The following is a 16,800-nucleotide window of genomic DNA, read 5'->3' on the forward strand; positions in this document are numbered from 1 at the left end:
GATACTACGAAGGCATTGCTTCTCTAGCATATTTAAATAGAAACAAAAACATAGTTCAAAGGCAACAGCTGATACAATTCTCTACTTACCCAATAAAAGATGCTTAGAATGGGAGAGAGCTTCTTGGGGAAATTAACGTGATGTAGTCTCAGATTTGGTTTAGAAATGCTCTAGGTGTTTACAGATCAATAACAATAACATAATATCCCTTTCCCTTCCTGCCCCTCACCTCTATTTATTCAGAATTCCTTCACTGGATCAGTGACCAGGAAATGTAAATTGAAGCTAACATATAAGCTCCTGAGGTTCTTCCTGAGAAGCAGACTGTAGATTTTGGGGTGACACCTTCCTAAAATCTGTATTCTCTTTCACTAGCCCTGCTTAGCTAAAGTGTCTTTTTCTCAATTTTGTGATCACAAGTGAACCTCTAATGTCGTGGATACCTTTGAGGAATACTTTTCAGAAGAACACTTTGCATTCCTCATATTCAAAATGCCTCATTCTCTCTCATCAGATTTCTTTCATGGGTACAAGAAAAAACAAGTGATTCTCCCAGTTTCTTGTGATCAACAATGATACAATGAATTACTAAAGCTTTGTGTGTGTACCCGTACTGGTTGTTACCTTGGTTTCTGCCCCTGGATTGCATCCTCAATCTGTCCTCACATCCCATAGCTAAGTGGCAAGTAATGAAATTGTCAGATAGCAGGGTTGAGGTATTTGGCACTTACAAATCCCGAAATATGAAAAAGAATCTTCTTGTGTACTGTCTATAATGGGAAGTAGAGCTCTTCTGATCTCTACAGCCCAGAGATTGTTTGTTAGTCCCAGAAGTAACAAATTTTGATTCAACAGCAGATACTTTTTCAGTTCAGTAGGGAAAGAACTGTCTTGATAGTTCTTATATTTATGTACTCAGTTCCATGAGATGGGAATTTAGGTGGTGATAGCTCCAGTGTGAGTGTGTCTTAGTAGCCTGTCAGATGTGTCAGTCAGGCTAGCTTGTCCAGTTGTACAGTTTGAGCTAAATTATGCTAATCAAGATGTGGTGCTGGCCAGGAGCCTTAGTTTTAGAGCACACGGGCTTAGGGCAGACAAAGCTGAACTGGCCTGTGCAAGAGGAGCCCAGTGCCAGATGCACAGGTGTTGGAGCTGCCTGTGGGACTGCAGTAGTGCCATTGGCACAGCACTGTTGCTTAGGACTGCCTGAACATGTCAGTCCTGCTTTCACACTGGAGCTGTGTGTCTGCCTGCAGGTGTACTGTGTGCCTGTGGCAGCTCAGGGCTCACAAACTCCAGTCACCTTTCGTCTTTTAGCTGTGCCTAAATTGTATGATCAGAAACTGTTCTGAATTTCTGCAGAATAGCTGTGTAAGACACTTTATACAGACATGTCAAGCTCAGTGAGAATGTTGCTGTTAAAACACTTGGAAAACACGGAATAGTTGAGAGGTTTTGTGGTTTGCCTTAAAAATCCCACTTCTTCAGGGTTCTTTTTTGTTGTTTTTATTTTTACCAGCCAAGGAGCTGGTTACTTTACCAGTTTGGATCTACATTCATTCTTCCATTATTGCTGGTGGACTTCCTTTTGAAATTGTTCCGTTTGAACAGCCTTGATGGTTTAATGTGTGTTCACAGGCTGTGCAAAATGCAGGCATTAATAGCAAAGTTCTTCATGTCATACATTTCATAAAGATACTTGTGTAGTCTGTTCTGCTAAATCAGTTTAGAAACTTTTAGCCCCTTCAACTATATAGTTCTGTTGGTTTCAACAGCAGAGTGATCTTACAATTATCTTGCTTTTTCCTTTTAGTACCATGGGCTTTTCATGTGCTACTCAGATTTATTTAGCATATGCCTATTAATCTAAAAACCAGAAAGAACCCATTTGCATTTTGATGATAATTTTAAAAGGTGACTTTTCCTCTTAGACATAAAAGAGTTTGAATTTGCATTAAGACTCTCCCCCTGCGTATTTAAATGAATCAAGTTATGTCTTGAGTTTACTTTAGCAGATCGTGTCTGACTTACCATCTGTAGTCACAGAAGTCTTACTGAAATAGACAATTTCTGAAGGTTCAAGTGACCACTAGTTAGTAATCCACACTCACGTGAAGTCAGCAAATGCCAGACAGGCTGGACAGTTTGTGTTTTTTGTCTTTATGGATCCCTAGAAGCCATTTTTCCTTTGCTTCCTCCCTTTTCTCTTAAAATTGTTAGCTTGATTTTGCAGAGTGGAGGATAAATTTTGAAGCTGAACCTCTCTTGTACGTACTTTAAAATTGACTGAGGTATGCAAAGCATTGGGCAAATTGAAGTATCTTGAACTTCATTTGCTGTAAATTAGACATGACGATATTCCCAAATTTGTCATCCTGACATAGTTCAGAAATTCACAGAAAAGACTGTTTCTTACTGCTCGTATCTTAATACCTTGCTTTGAATGTGTACTACAAAGGAAAAGCAAGAAGGTACTGATGACTATTTTTGTGGTCACCTGTGAGTTTAGAACTTAGAGAAAAGGGAGCAGCAAACTGATAAATGCGCTTTAGATTTTCTTTCCCATTTTTGATAGAGATGTTTTTAATATACTTGTGATGTAATTATGTTCTTGACACTGTGTAATGTATTTTCAAATAGGGAACTCTTAAGATTGTACATGAAGATTTTACTTGGGTAATGAACAACTGTTCTGAGATTGAAAATGAACTCAATGCTCAGATGGAAGATACAGTCAAAAATAATACTAAGTTGAACTGTTTTGCCTAATAAGCTTGCAATATTTTGACAAGTCACATGGGTCTAAATTTGCTTCTGTTATGTCTATTAATAAACCCTTCCTAGTAAAAAAAAAATCTTTCTGTCACAGCTGTGAAACTAGAATTTTTTTTAAAAGAACACCTTATGAAGAGGATAAAAATTGTGTCAACAAAAGGCGTTGTATCAAAAAAACCTCACAAGTGTTGAAACTGTAATTCCCTTGTTTTTCTCTGTTTCCTACACTTGCTCTTTACTGTGGAGGAATTCTAATGAAATTTTGAATTTTGCAGGTTGCTACTCCAGGTGTTAAACAAGGACCAGCTTCCCAGGCAGCACCTCAGCAGCCAGTAATAGCTGACAAGCAGGCTGGTCATGAACCTGCCTCTCCACGAAGTCTTCAGCGTTCAAGGTATATTGAAATGCTTCTCTGTTCTGTCATTAGTTTTTTTATCTGCATTCAGTGTGTGTTGTATATGTTGCAGTTAGTGGACTCTTCTTTGGCCCATTTATTGAACATGAAATTTAACTGCTGCTACTGAGATGATGCAGCTGAGTGCCTTTGTTACGTAATTAATGTGATAATTCTCCATTTTTGGGGTAATCATTAGAACATTCTCACAGAAGCGAAATGGAACTCCTTGTTGTGTTCTGTCACTGGTGTCATTTTTACAAGTGATTCCTTGTATTGTGATTTCAGAGTTTGGAGTTTCTGTCTCTGTGCAGTTATGGAATCTGTGATTTGCTTAGTGTTTAGATGTTTGTAGGGTCTTGCTGTAGTGATACTTGATTTTGAAATTAGCCTGATTTTTTGGTTTGTCAGGTGATATTGCTGCTGTAATGAAAAACATTAAAAATTAAGGAAGTTTCACAAATACCTTTCCTTGGCCAGACTTTCTTGTCAACATTGCAACTTAATTAGATGTTGCATGATACCAACATTTAACCATTTATTTACAAGGTTTGTTTAGAATCTGTATCTTGTTTGAAATTTTTCTTTTGGGAAGGTGGACTCTTGATAGTGTCAGATGCTCTGCTTTTTGTTATATTGGTTCCAGGGCCTGTAAGCAAAGATGTGTCATGAGATCTTTTGTGATGGAGTCATGGTATTGAACTGTGGCAGGAAAAGATTGACCTTTTTAGAGGTTCTGTAAATCTACAGTTCTTAATAGCTGGATTTTTAGAGTGGCTGAATAATGTGTGTGGTGTGGTATAGTATTAAAAAAACAAACAAAAAACCAAAACCCAGTACTCTTCCATTGTCAGCATACCTGAAGCTACATGTGCTGGTGCTTTCTAGAGCATAAAATGCTGAGGTCCTTTTATCTGCCCTTCTGGGACTGATAACAAAGAGGACCTTTGTTTTCTTTGTTGGTTTTGGCTGTTTTTGTGAGGAGAAGGGATTATTTTGTGGTTTGAGATTTTTGAGGGACTGGGTTATCTGTTGTTTGCTTGGCAGTCCTGTCCCAGAAGCTGGCTTTACTGGAGACTCTTCAGGACTGACCAGTTTGAGGGTACAAACACAAGCAAGTCAGAAATTTTGAGTTTTTAACGTAGGCTATTTTACAGACACTTGATTCTAATCTTTGTCAGATTACAAGCCTATAACTCATTTATCTCTTTCAGGAGAATAAAGGCAAAGTGTCTAGCTCCAGTCCCTAGTAATTATGAATGGTGCTATTTAAATCTTTTTGCATGACAGTACTAAAGATAAAATTACGCTTTGCAGCAAGCTAAGCTTTCAGTCACCAGCCCTTTTGTTCTTTGCTCATCACCTTTTCCCCATGGGAAATCTTAAGAAAGAGGGTCTTATTCTTGGGAGCCTTTACTCAGGCTTGGAGTCTGTGTTGATACTGGTGGGCATTTGGCCTGCTAGTGCATACCTCACCCTCCCTTTGGGTTACATGACTTTGTGCTCTGGCATGCCCCTTACCTGGAGTGAGTTTGGGGATCTGCTGTCCCTCTGCAAGCCAGTGCTCCATTTAGCATCAAGGTTTTGGTGGAGGAGGCTGAGTTTGCCCCAGCACTGCTGAAGCAGGGGTGTTGTGCAGCTACACAGTCCTGTGGCTGAGGGGGAGGGAGTGTGCAAGCCAGGATGAAGGATACTGAGACAGTGTTAGTATTGTTCAGTATCCTGTATCTCTCAAATTAATACACACTTGTGGTTCTGCTGTATTGTGCATCGTGAGTTCATGTGAATCAGTTTGCTTTGGAAGTGTCTCATTCACAAGTGGAAGATTAAGGAATAGGTGACTTAGAAAAACCTGTGTGACTGGTATTTTCTTCTGCTGAGTGCAGTGGAGTTGAATGAAAGTGGACCAGCTCAGATACTGATCTACTTACCTGCAAAAGATCTGCTGCATCCAGGCAGTATGTCTGAATTGATACTGAACAGAAGATTCCTTTGTAGGTGAAAGCAGTCAGTAGGATTGGGAATTGCTCTTGGGAGCTAATGTACTTTACTTTTATAGGAGTGAACAACAATTCAGCAAACTGAATATTCTTAGCTCTGTGAATTAAGGTTGCATTTTTCTCCAGCTTAAATACAGAGTAATTGAGCAGAAGTTAATCACAACTACATTTTCTTGACTTATTAACAGTTTTAAGTGAATGGAGGTAAAATTATTTTTTACTTGTTGGGATGGAAACACTGTGTAAGAAAGCCTGTATAGCTATTGCTAACGTTTGAGAAGTGAACATTTTAGCCATTTAAGCTGGAAAATTAACACAATGCAGGCATGCAGTGAGTCTGTCTGTTAGAGATTATTCCAAAGATATGCCATGAAATGCTTTAAAAATGAAGCTGAGTGCTGCCATCAGGTTGGTAGTTTCTTTATGTTTTCAGAAAGGACTGAGAAAATCTTTCCTTAACCTCAGGAAAGTGCTGTGAAGGGAGGTATTTCATTCTATTTTTTGTAAGTTGCAAAATTCTGACATTTGTAGTACTGTATTTCAGACCCATCGTGTTCTTGTACCCTTGTTACAGATATTTTTGCCTTTCTGGAGTCATTCTGTTACTTGTGGCATAGTCAGTCTTTAACTCAGCTAAGGCAAGTGTTTGCCTTTAGGGAAGCGTTTAAAAATACTGTGGTAGTTTGGAACAGTCATGGCTGCATTCGTAGCTCCCCCTGCTGCTAACATAGCAGTGCCTAGGATATTTTGTGACAGTATGTTTTAGTCAGAATTAAGATACAGCTTCATTTTTGAGAAGCCCACAGATTTTTTTATTTTTTTTTTTAATAATTTCTGATTGTTAGACTGATTTTTACTGGTGAAGTAGGAGATGGAGAAGGCAGGCTGATAAATGAAGAGGAGGCAAGTTATAGGGGGAACTTCAGTTCTGGTAGAATTTTGGAGTAAATAAAGTTGTGCATGAATTCTACTTGGTTAATAATAGTAGCCTTTTTCTGCACCATCACTGTGCTGATGCTAAATGAATACATTGAAACTTAGAATAATTTACATTGGAACAGAATTCTAGTTAGGGTCTACTTTGGTCCCAACTTAGAGTAGGACTGGCAAGTCTGAATTATGAAGGGCATTATTTAGGTGATTTTTTTCTAATATCTCAGAACATCTACTTCTGATGTTGGGCTGCCCTTATGGTGATTTTTTTCCTCATGTCTAATTAGTATTTCCCTTGTTGCAACTTGTCTCTGCCTCTTGTACTATCACTGTGCATCTCTGAAAATAGAGTCTGTTCTCCCCAAAAGTGCTAATAATCTGTAAAAAGATCCCTCAATCCCCTTCCCCTCAGCCTTCTGTTTTCCAGACTGAATAAGCTTCTCCTGATACAGTATGTGCTTCAGCCCCTTAGTCATCTGTGGGGTCCTCTGCCACATTCCTTTGATATAGCAATTTAATTCTTGTCCAATTTTAGGCTACCCACTACACAGTGCTCCAGATGCTGTGAGTCTCATAAGGTCTGGAAAGAGGGGAGGAATTGCTTTTTTTATAGGGGAAGTGCTTCATCCCTCTTATGGACTTGGTGACTCTCTGGCTTTGTTCCAGCAGGTCCATGTCAGACATCAAATTTGTTGGCTGTAATTCTTAGTGCTGTAATTCTTTGCAAGTGTGAGTTGATTAGGATAAATGTCTGGGCATTGGAAAGATAGTTTCATTTTGTAAGGATGTTTTCAGTCACAGATTAGGTTATGAATCAAAAGTCCTTTAAAATTTGGTTCTCCCTCATAATGCTTTCTGCTTGCCTGCAAGTGATACAAAGTTTTAAGAAATAGACTGAAGTTATGGCCTGTGTTGGAAATCTTCTGCCAGTGGGAAAGTTGTACTTACACAATTAGTGCTACTGTTTCCCAGTATATGTAGTGCCAAAGGACATTTAACTGTGAAGTACCATCACTGTTATGCTGAGTATGTTCCAGTAAAGCAGTCAAGTTTGGTGCCTACAAACACCCTGCTCCTGTGATACTTGTGTTCTCCTGGGTGCATTAAGGGAAGATGTGCAATGACACAAAACCATCTAGGTTGTGTTTTGACATGAGTAGTTAACTTCTCAAATCCCATCGGCTGCATTTTCAGATCAGGACATCAGGCATTGTTCTTAATGATTATTGTGGCTGTTGAATAAACCTGTTTGACTCCCATCTGGCACATCATTACTGAAAATCTCAGGTTTGCAGCTGTTTGAAGGAAGAACATACATGTATATATTTTCTATCCAAAATCTAGGCACAGCTTACATCTCTTGAACAGCTCTCAGAGTTAAAAACCAGATGAACACAAAACCCTACTAAACAACAAAAACCTCCTGTTACATTGTAGTACTCAGTTCCAATGAAAGTTAGAGGTTTGTAGAAAGGTGGCAGGGGTTTGTTCTACCTGAAGTGTTTACTTGTGGTTTGAACACTTAAAGGATTTTTCTGCCTGGAAGCAATAAATTTCAGTGTTCATCTCTCTGTAGATTCCTATATGTTTTTAAATGCTCACTTGCTTTTTCTGATTCTTTCTTCTAGTAGTCAAAGAAGTCCATCACCAGGTCCAAATCATACCTCTAGCAGTAGTGCATCAAACTCAACACCTGCACCACAGAATACATCTGTACGACCCACATGTTCATTAACACCTACGCTAGCAGCACACTTCAATGAAAACCTTATAAAGCATGTTCAAGGCTGGCCTGCAGATCATGCAGAAAAACAGGTGAGTACTTTTTTGCTTTGTTACCTGTGAGAGTGTATGGTGAGCTTAAAATTTGAATTTCTTGTTCAGGTTGCTTTTTCTAGGAATTAAAAGTATTAAAACCATTATGCTTGTCCTTAGCAAGAAGGGAAGAGAGGAAAGGGAGTTTAGGCCAGACCTGCAGGTTTTACATGTGTTTGCCTTTCAGTGGGTGGGTATTTTCAGTCTCCCTTGAAGTGTCAGTGCTTTTGAAATTCCCTCAGATGAGTAGCTATCCTCATAACTATTTTCTTACTGCTAAAGTTCTGTTGAAATTTGCAGAGAACATAGAGTTAATTTTTTTAATATGAAAATGGAAATGATTTCATTTCATAATTCAATTGATAATGATTTGGTTATGTGGAAAATGTTATAAATTAGGTACAGAATTAAACTGTTTGAGACTATTCCACAGTTTTAGTTACTGACTTGTTAGTTCTACACAGTGACTTGTTAGTTCTACACAGTGAAAAAGAAATTGTACCTTTTTTGTAAATTGATGTGGTACTCAGACTGAATTTGGGCTATTTTTATAATGGGAAATCCAGCAGGACTGCCTTCCATATATTGTAGCTAACTGCATGAAACCTGCTCTGTTGTGGTAATACAAGGAGACTGGATGCATGTCAGCATTGGAATGGATTACTGAAAGGAACCATATTGGTTACTGAACCTAGTTCAGTTCTTTCCACAGGCAGCCCTATCTGATGCAGTCTGTGAAGGGTAATAATCTGACCTAGCCCAGTTCACTTGGGTCTTTTAAAGAGTTTTTGCATGCTGGCACAGGTCTACACTGGAGACTTTTGGGTAGTAGCTTGCAAGATGACTCTTACAAGCACAGTCTAAACCGAGACCCTGTTAGGGTACTTGCTTCTTCTTATTGATTTTTTTAAAATCAATTTTAAGACATTACCAACCTGTACTGAGTCAAACACTGAGCCATTGCTGCGGAGTGTCTTTAAGGAAATGGGTAGCACAGGCACTTATCTATGGCCTTGGTCAGTAGTTTTGAAAGTATTATTTTCACTGTGTACTGAATTCACACGTATCTTAATATAGAAAACAGATTTATGCAGTGCATAGGTTTGGGGGTCTTTTTCCCTTGTTGATAATAAAGAGATCAAAACCTCAGCTAATGCTAGGCAGTCATGTACTCAGTTGGGTACTTCTCCCTTTGTGCTGCATGCTGTGCTGTCTTGTCCATTATTTCAGATGATTTCACATGGTAGTTTTGTTTATAGACAGTTTTGAATAGGAACACTTGAGGCGCTTAAGTGCGATATTTGATATAAAAGTGAATGAAAGTAGAGGTGCAGTGCGTAGTGAAGAAAAGATTCATCAAAGTGAAGAGACTAAAAATGCAGTGCCTTGGTTTCTTCAGATGGCGGCCAGATACGTAGTGTAATTTAAACTTAGGGCAGAAGAACACATGCCAGAGTATACTGAAAAATAAGTAAGTAAATAAATTAGAAGAGTCAGGACAGGTATGTGCTAAATCAGTTAGACTTGAAGAAATGTGCTGTGCAGTAGTTAATAGCTAAAACATTCTTGAAGTACAGCAGTTACCTCACAGAACTGATAAAAAGCACTTAACATGGAAAACTGAAAAACAGTTCAGTAACTGGAGTTGAAGAGAAGACATGGGCAATTACGCTGGAGACCAGGGTACAGAGAAGAAAACTTTTAATGTAGGGAATTAGAACACAAAATGCTGCTTTGAACTGGAGAAATGCCAAAAGTTGATGAAGACCTGTGCTAAATAACATTATTTTTGGGAAGGAAAATTAAGCATACGAGTACCTTAGCAGATGTGGATGAATCCCAGTCGGCAGCTAAGCACCGCACAGCCACTTGCTTGCTCTGCCACAGTTGGACAGGGAAACAGGCAAAAGTGAGAAAACTCAAGAGTTGAGATAAAAGCAGGTTAAAGAGTACAAAAGAGTGGGGGAAAGTGATGCAAAAGCAGTCACTACCAGCCAGTGCCCGAGCCTTGGCAAGCCTGGAGCACTGTCCCCCAGTTTCACTACTGAGCATGGCACAGTGTATGGTGTGGAATATCCCTGGGGTCAGTTCGGGTCAACTGTTTTGTTCTCTCCCTCTGATTGCCAACCCACAATGTATTTGATGAGTGGTGAGGGGGTCAGAGAGAGACAGGGAGAAACCCTTGATCCTGTGTAGGGTCTGCTTAGAAAAAGCTAAAACATGATTGTGTTGTCAGCGCTGCCTCGGTCGCAGATTCAGAACATGGCACCACCTGGACTGCTATGAAGAGAAATGGTTCCATCCCAGGCAGACCCAGTGTAGCAGAGGATAACATTGCTAAACAGTTAATGCTGCAGGGAAGGCTGTATTTTGAAACAATTTTTCCATGTGGCACTTGAAAGAAGTCCTGTTCCTTCTTGCAGTGTAATACACAGGGCCTCAGAGTAATTATACTGCTCTCCTTGCTGCTGTTGAGGAGTTCCTGCAGTCATATCCAGTTCAGTGATGACACTTCAAGAAATGCACAAATTGGGAATTGGAGAGGTCATGCTCTTTAAATTTACTCTTCTACTTGTCTTCAGCTAAGTGGCGATATTAAAGTAATGGAGTTGGTCTATTAGAGAACACATGAAGAGGATTGCAAAGGTTTTTTTTTTGTCAGGTAGTAGGTAGCTGGAAGGAAAATGGCATTCTGTTATTTTTGTCACTAAGGCTTAATTAGATGGGAAATTTAAGTCTGCCATTGGAATAATGGTTGGAGACTTTGAACTACTTGAAGGAATTATTTTAGAAACTGCAAGCCCTGTCACGTACTGTCTTTCAAGATGGTCGGGTAAACATTTGTTAGGATCAAGAAAGTCTAAAGTATCCCAGCTTTAGCACGGGCGTGGGTTAGACACTTTCTGGGCAGCAGTGGTGTTTATTTGTGATTCAGAATAGGCTTTTGTAGAGAACTTAATGTGCTTCTGATTTAATACTCCCTTTTGAAATTAGAGTGCTTTGCTGTTTCAAGAGACACTCATCCAGCAAATCTCTTGAGTGTTGTTTCCAGTGCATGATTCAAAATCCTTTATGTTTAACCACTGCAGGCATCAAGATTACGTGAGGAAGCCCATAACATGGGAAGTGTGCATATGTCAGAAATTTGTACTGAATTAAAGAATTTAAGGTCTTTAGTTCGAGTATGTGAAATTCAAGCAACTTTGCGTGAGCAAAGGTAAGTGTGTGCTCTGTGCTTATCTTCAGTTTTCAGGGTGTTACTAGAACTTCATTCTGGCATTATTTTGCATGAGTTCTGTTTAATAATGACTTTATAAGTACACCAGTACTTGCCATGGTTGCAAGCTGTCTTCCCTGTGTACATTCTGCCTGTTCCTCTCCACTAAATAAAACCAGATATGCAATTTCTGTATCTATTATTAGTTGGATAGAAAAGAAATATCTTTGAAGAAATCTGAGTGCATTACAAAAAACTGATTACCTCAAAGTATTTCAGCATGCTTTAAGAATCAGCCCATACGTAATGCATAGATCTCATAGGTACACATCTGTACAGTTTATCCTGATCTGAAGCACTACAGTTTATTTGAGAGGTTCAATAGGTCTAAAGCCAGAGCAAGTTTGAACAGGTGTAATTTAGATCATAAGCTAAGGAAAAAATAATGTTTGCTTATGGCAAAGTAGATTTTGCTTCTTAAGTTAACCTGTGATAGCAGGTGTCATGTGTATCACTGAAGTGATACAGGCTTTTGAATGCTTTTGTGCAGGATTGGAAACTATAATCATAAATAATAATCATGCTCAATATAATAATCATATAATCATACTCAAAATATTCACCAGTGGTCATGGTTTTGTATCTGTTTTCACACTCAGTTTCATCTTCCAATGATGTTATCCCAACAATTAAGTCATTCTACAGTAGAATACAGTGCTTCTAATTTACTACTTGAAGCCATGTTGATTGTGTTGCCTGCTGCTAAAATAGCTGCATTTATCCTAGAAGCTCTTACATTTTGGCAGTTAGTGAAACAGTCCTTCAAGCAAGCAATAAAATATTTGTAAACCTTTCCTGATAAAGATTTGAAAATACCCATTGTTTCTGAAGTTTTATTGCATAACTTCACTACATGAATTGAGATTTCTGTAGTATATTTAATGAACTGCATGGTTTCTTACGGTTTTAATTTCCTAAGGTGTCATTTGTGTCTGACTGCCCATTTGATCTGAAATAACATGTCAGATGTCATTGTTCAGCTCATTAAATAGCACCTTCCTGTACACTTTGTATCCTTAAACAGTCAGTGGATAATTATTATTATTATTATTATTATTATGACTTTGAGCCTATAGTAACATGTATCTTTTATTTTTGCTGCAATCCCAAAGATGTGGAGTACAAGGCATAAGTAACCAGGTTGATGGGGGAAGCTTTCGCAAAGGATGGGATTATGAAAATCTATTTAATTTAAATTGTCATGTAAATGACAATACTATTTCTGTACTTCTGCACAGAAGAGGGCTACTTCAGTTTCTTCTAAGAAGGAACTTAATCTCTAGACAAAGCACATATATTGTTTGAATCATGACAGCATGTGAAAAGGCACTTTTCATTGACTATGAATTCACTTTTCATTGACTGATATATTTTATATGCCCATGCCTTGAAGCTAAATGTTATCTTTTTGATGTGTCTGTGTTAATACATTTTTTTTCACCTGTTTTCCAGTAGAAAATTCATTTTTAATGAACTGGGCACATACTTGTAAAGTGTTCCACTGTAAAGTGCTGAATTGATGCCTTTTCTGCATTTATTAAAGTTGCTTCAGACTTCATAGAATATTTATATAAAACCTAAACTCTCCCTGAGTATTTTCTTATTTCACTGACCTGTTTACATTACACTTCAGCATCACAAAAAGTGGTTTCAAAATGTTCATTAAAAATTCTGGGAAACAATCCTGTGAACCAGATGTTTGCTAGTTGCAGTAATTGCTTATGTCAGTTCAGAAGAAGAAGAAAAAATGTATAAAAAGTTGTGAGCAATATAATTTATTTGTAAGCAAGGTGCAGTTACAACTTTTTTTTTCGGAGATGCCCTTAAATGATACCTTAATTGTTTTTGAGATTGGAGCTTACCATAACTAGAGACTACCATTAGCCACAGAGCCAAATACGTTAAAAAAGCGAGTGAGAAGAAAACTCACTTTTTTTTTTTTAAATGAGTACTTCAGGTTGTTTTACAATCTGGAAAACTGCATGACACAGACATAATGCTGTTCTCCAGATTACTCAGTTACTTGGCTAACTTGGCCAGTGTTCTGCTTTTTCTGGGAGTTACATTCAAGTGAAGAGCAGACCTAAGCAAAACTGTGTATCAGTCATGAGAAATAGAGCAACTTAGTTTTTTGAACTAATGTGTCAAACACACCAAGCCTTTGTTTATCTGCATATGGCTGTAGGTTATTGAACAGATTGGGAATTAACTTGATATCTGAATTTTTGAATGGGGCTAAGAACTTGGTATCTTTCACTGAACTGTAGAGGTAATGTATGTTTCCTATGTAATGGAAATGTTTATACTAATTTGTTTTTTTTCTCTTGCAGGATACTATTTTTGAGGCAACAAATTAAAGAACTTGAAAAGCTAAAGAATCAGAATTCCTTCATGGTGTGAAAAGTTTTAAACAATTGCACATGGTTTTGAGTACAAGAACTATTAAACTGATGCCCAGTCTTAACACTTTTGAGCTGCATTTGAGTAGACTTTGGACCGTTGAGCTGGGCAGAAAAAAAAGTTGACATGGGGAAGGGGACAGGAGGGAGTCAAATTCAGGGGAAAGATACAAGAATGATTTGTAAAACCCTTGAAATGTAGATTTCTTGTAGATGTATTCTTCACGTTGTAAATATATTTTGTAGAGTGAAGCCATGGGAAGCCATGTGTATCAGAGCTTAGACATCCAAAACTAATCAATGCTGAGGTGGCTAAATACCTAGCCTCTTACATGTAAACCTGTCTGCAAAATTAGCTTTCTTTTTTTTCTTTTTTTTTTTTTTTCTTTTTTTTTTCCTTTTTTTTTTCTTTTTTTTTTTTTCTTTTTTTTTTTAGTTAATTTATCATTCAGAAATTTTTCGTTTCCTAAAATTCAATGCAAGCGCCAGGCGATTTGTGTCTAAGGCTGCAACAGTTTGGGCAATGTACAGAATACCACGAAACAACTGTTTCCACACTTGCACCGAGTCAAGAGCAGTGCTTCTCCATTTCTGTTTTACAGAGAAATGTTTTTCATCTTCTGTGTTCCATTTCCCCGTGAAATCCTAAATCTGATTTTATCAGCTTTTTAATGCTTCTAATTTTCTCTTTTCTTAAGGCACTGTTGCTATGGCACTTTTTCTATAATCTTTTCATTCCTGTGTACAGTAGCTTAAAATTGCAGTGATTGAGCATAACCCACTTGTTTGTATAAATTATTGAAACGTATTTCCATTTGCACCCTGTAAGAATGGACTTAGAGTACTGCTGGGCATGTGTGCTGAAAGTACATTACTTGCTCAAATATAAGGAAATAGCCCAATGAACATGTTAACATGGTTGTGGGAGGGGAAAGAGGAAGAAAAAAAAGCTAGTCAGATGTGAATTGTATCTGTTGTAATAAACATGTTAAAGCAAAGAAACACTGGTTTTCATTTCCTTTGGTCAACACATGAAAATTTGGTCTTTTTGGGGATTCTTTATTAGAACTGTTCTTGTTGAACATTTTTGTACTTAATTCCTCAAGGGAGGTTTTGTTTAAAACTTGTAAACAGGAAAATATGTATAAAATATTTAAGGAAATATAAAATTCAACAAGGATGATTTAAGACACCTCCCCAACAGTTGTCATATGTTAACTCCTGGTTTACCTGTCTTGATATTATGACATTTCATTTCGAAGGATGTTTGTGTTGTAGCTAACTGTTTAAGTCTGGTGCTGACTGCTGTTCTTAACCATCACAAAACGCTGAATTTGTGTAATTGGAGCAACTCACCGTTTGAAAATGGTGGAAAAGCTCAGCTTTGTATATTGTTTCCTAAAGTATATTAAAAATAAAAAAGAAACTATTGCTACTACAAAATAAACGTGACTTTTTCTTTGCTTAAAAATGACAGAAACCGTGATGGCAGTACTAGTTTAATATTTGTAGAGGTGTATATGTCACAGCAGTCTGTTAAGTAGGAAAAGATAGTAGGAGATGGATTTAAAAAAAAAAAAGAGAACTTAATGATACAGGTGTTGACATGTGAACATGTGATGCTTTGTATTTTGTTCCTAAAAAATACTTTTAGGAATGGTACTTGATTTTTGGGTTGAGTGAGCTTGGACTGATTTTTAAAATCAAGTTTTCATCAGTGGAAGCTGAATGCTCTTCTTAACAGAACATAACAAAACATTGCAAATGGAGCAAGTTGAAACACCTAACTAACAACAACAATGGGAAGTTGGGACTGATGAACTTGTAATTTTTCTTCACTTTTTAATCCAGTATGTTCTGTTGTGTTTCATATCATGCAAATGTTTGATTTTTCTCAGCAATTGGGAGGAATCTTGAATGAATTAATTGGAACATACATTGTTTCTGCATTTTTAGAGACCCAAGGCTGAGTGACAAATTCTTCGTGAGACTTTCATATTTGCCTTGCATCCTGGAAGTTGCCTAAGTGTAGGGAGATAGCATGTGAAGTGCATGGATGTACAAGGGATCTCTCACCAGTGGCTGTCCCTAGTTTTAGGTATTTTGTGAGACAAAGGTGGCTTCTATCTTAATAGGTAGGCTGGATCTATTTTCCTTGAGCTTATTTTGTTTCATTTTGCTTGTTATAGTGTCCTCTATAACATCCTGTATCAAAGAGCTTCAGAAGTTAATTTTATTTGTAGAAAATTATTTTGCATAATTTTTAAAAAGCTGTTTTGAATTAATTTTCTTATGTTTAACTGCTGCCTGTTGATCTTGCAGTATTGCAGAAGAGTGTCCTTTCCAGCCTAAAAAATGCTAGTCTGTTTATCACTTGAAAACTTTCATAAAGTACGAATGGTCACAGATAATTTAGAAGTCACAAAGGATCAAGGTGCCACTTTAACCCCCTCAAACAACCTAGATGAATACCCATCACACAGAGACAGGCTCTCCTTCAGGTGCTGCCCTCCCTAACTCTGCAGTAAAGGTGGCTGCTTTGTCACCATCTGATGACATGTCCCCCTCACCCTGTTGGGTTCTGTATTTGCACACCATGCCATAGCTTTCCTCCCAATCCTTCACACCCAGCCACGACCTGGAGCTGTTAGCTGAGGAGGGACAGCCTGCCAAACCTGGACTGGTATGAGACAAGCTGGGGAAGAGGATTGCAGGCACTACTTTGAAGTCAGCACTAACCAAAGAGTAGGTTAGGTTAAGGTCCTTCAAAATGGCTTCACTAAGATGCAGATACAATCCTGGCCTTCCTGTGTGATCTGGAGATCCTCTTCAGCTTCTGTAGTGGTGTGCCAAAGCCAGCATGCTGTAAACTCCTTGGGGTAAAAACACTGATTTTTCTTCTCCCTATCAAATCTTTTATCTGAAGCTGGACAAAAATGAGCAGGTGTGCTGAGACCTGTTATTAGATTACCAGCTTTTCATTAATTACCCATCCTGAAACTGATGCCATCCTTCACACTGGTTAATTAAAGGGGGTTTATTGAATTGCTCTACACCTGTAAGTCAAATCAAGTGAAATTCCCCTGGATCAAACCTTGTATTTTTCCTAGGCAGGTGTTGGGAAGGTGTTGATTGGAGCTGTGGGATGTGTTTTCTGTATTTATTGCTTAATAGAGGTGGTCAAGGAAGAGTGATGAAAAACTGGGG

General features: G+C 38.0%; 1 protein-coding gene across 3 annotated transcripts in view; it reads left to right on the forward strand.

Moving 5' to 3' along the window:
* WAC (WW domain containing adaptor with coiled-coil) overlaps positions 1 to 13,726 on the forward strand; it is a 55,146-nt gene extending 41,420 nt beyond the window's left edge. For 2 of the 3 annotated variants that reach the window (XM_063414377.1, XM_063414395.1), the window contains 4 exons: positions 3,051 to 3,169; positions 7,731 to 7,917; positions 11,007 to 11,134; positions 13,525 to 13,726. In XM_063414377.1, coding sequence (XP_063270447.1) covers positions 3,051 to 3,169; positions 7,731 to 7,917; positions 11,007 to 11,134; positions 13,525 to 13,594 — 504 coding nt within the window. In that variant the 3' untranslated portion in view covers positions 13,595 to 13,726. The remainder of the gene's footprint in view (positions 1 to 3,050; positions 3,170 to 7,730; positions 7,918 to 11,006; positions 11,135 to 13,524) is intronic. The other variant, XM_063414387.1, reaches the window with a different exon arrangement.
* The last annotated feature ends 3,074 nt before the right edge of the window (positions 13,727 to 16,800 follow it).

This window comes from Prinia subflava, chromosome 1 (assembly GCF_021018805.1).
Source record: "Prinia subflava isolate CZ2003 ecotype Zambia chromosome 1, Cam_Psub_1.2, whole genome shotgun sequence".
Taxonomy (NCBI): domain Eukaryota; kingdom Metazoa; phylum Chordata; class Aves; order Passeriformes; family Cisticolidae; genus Prinia; species Prinia subflava.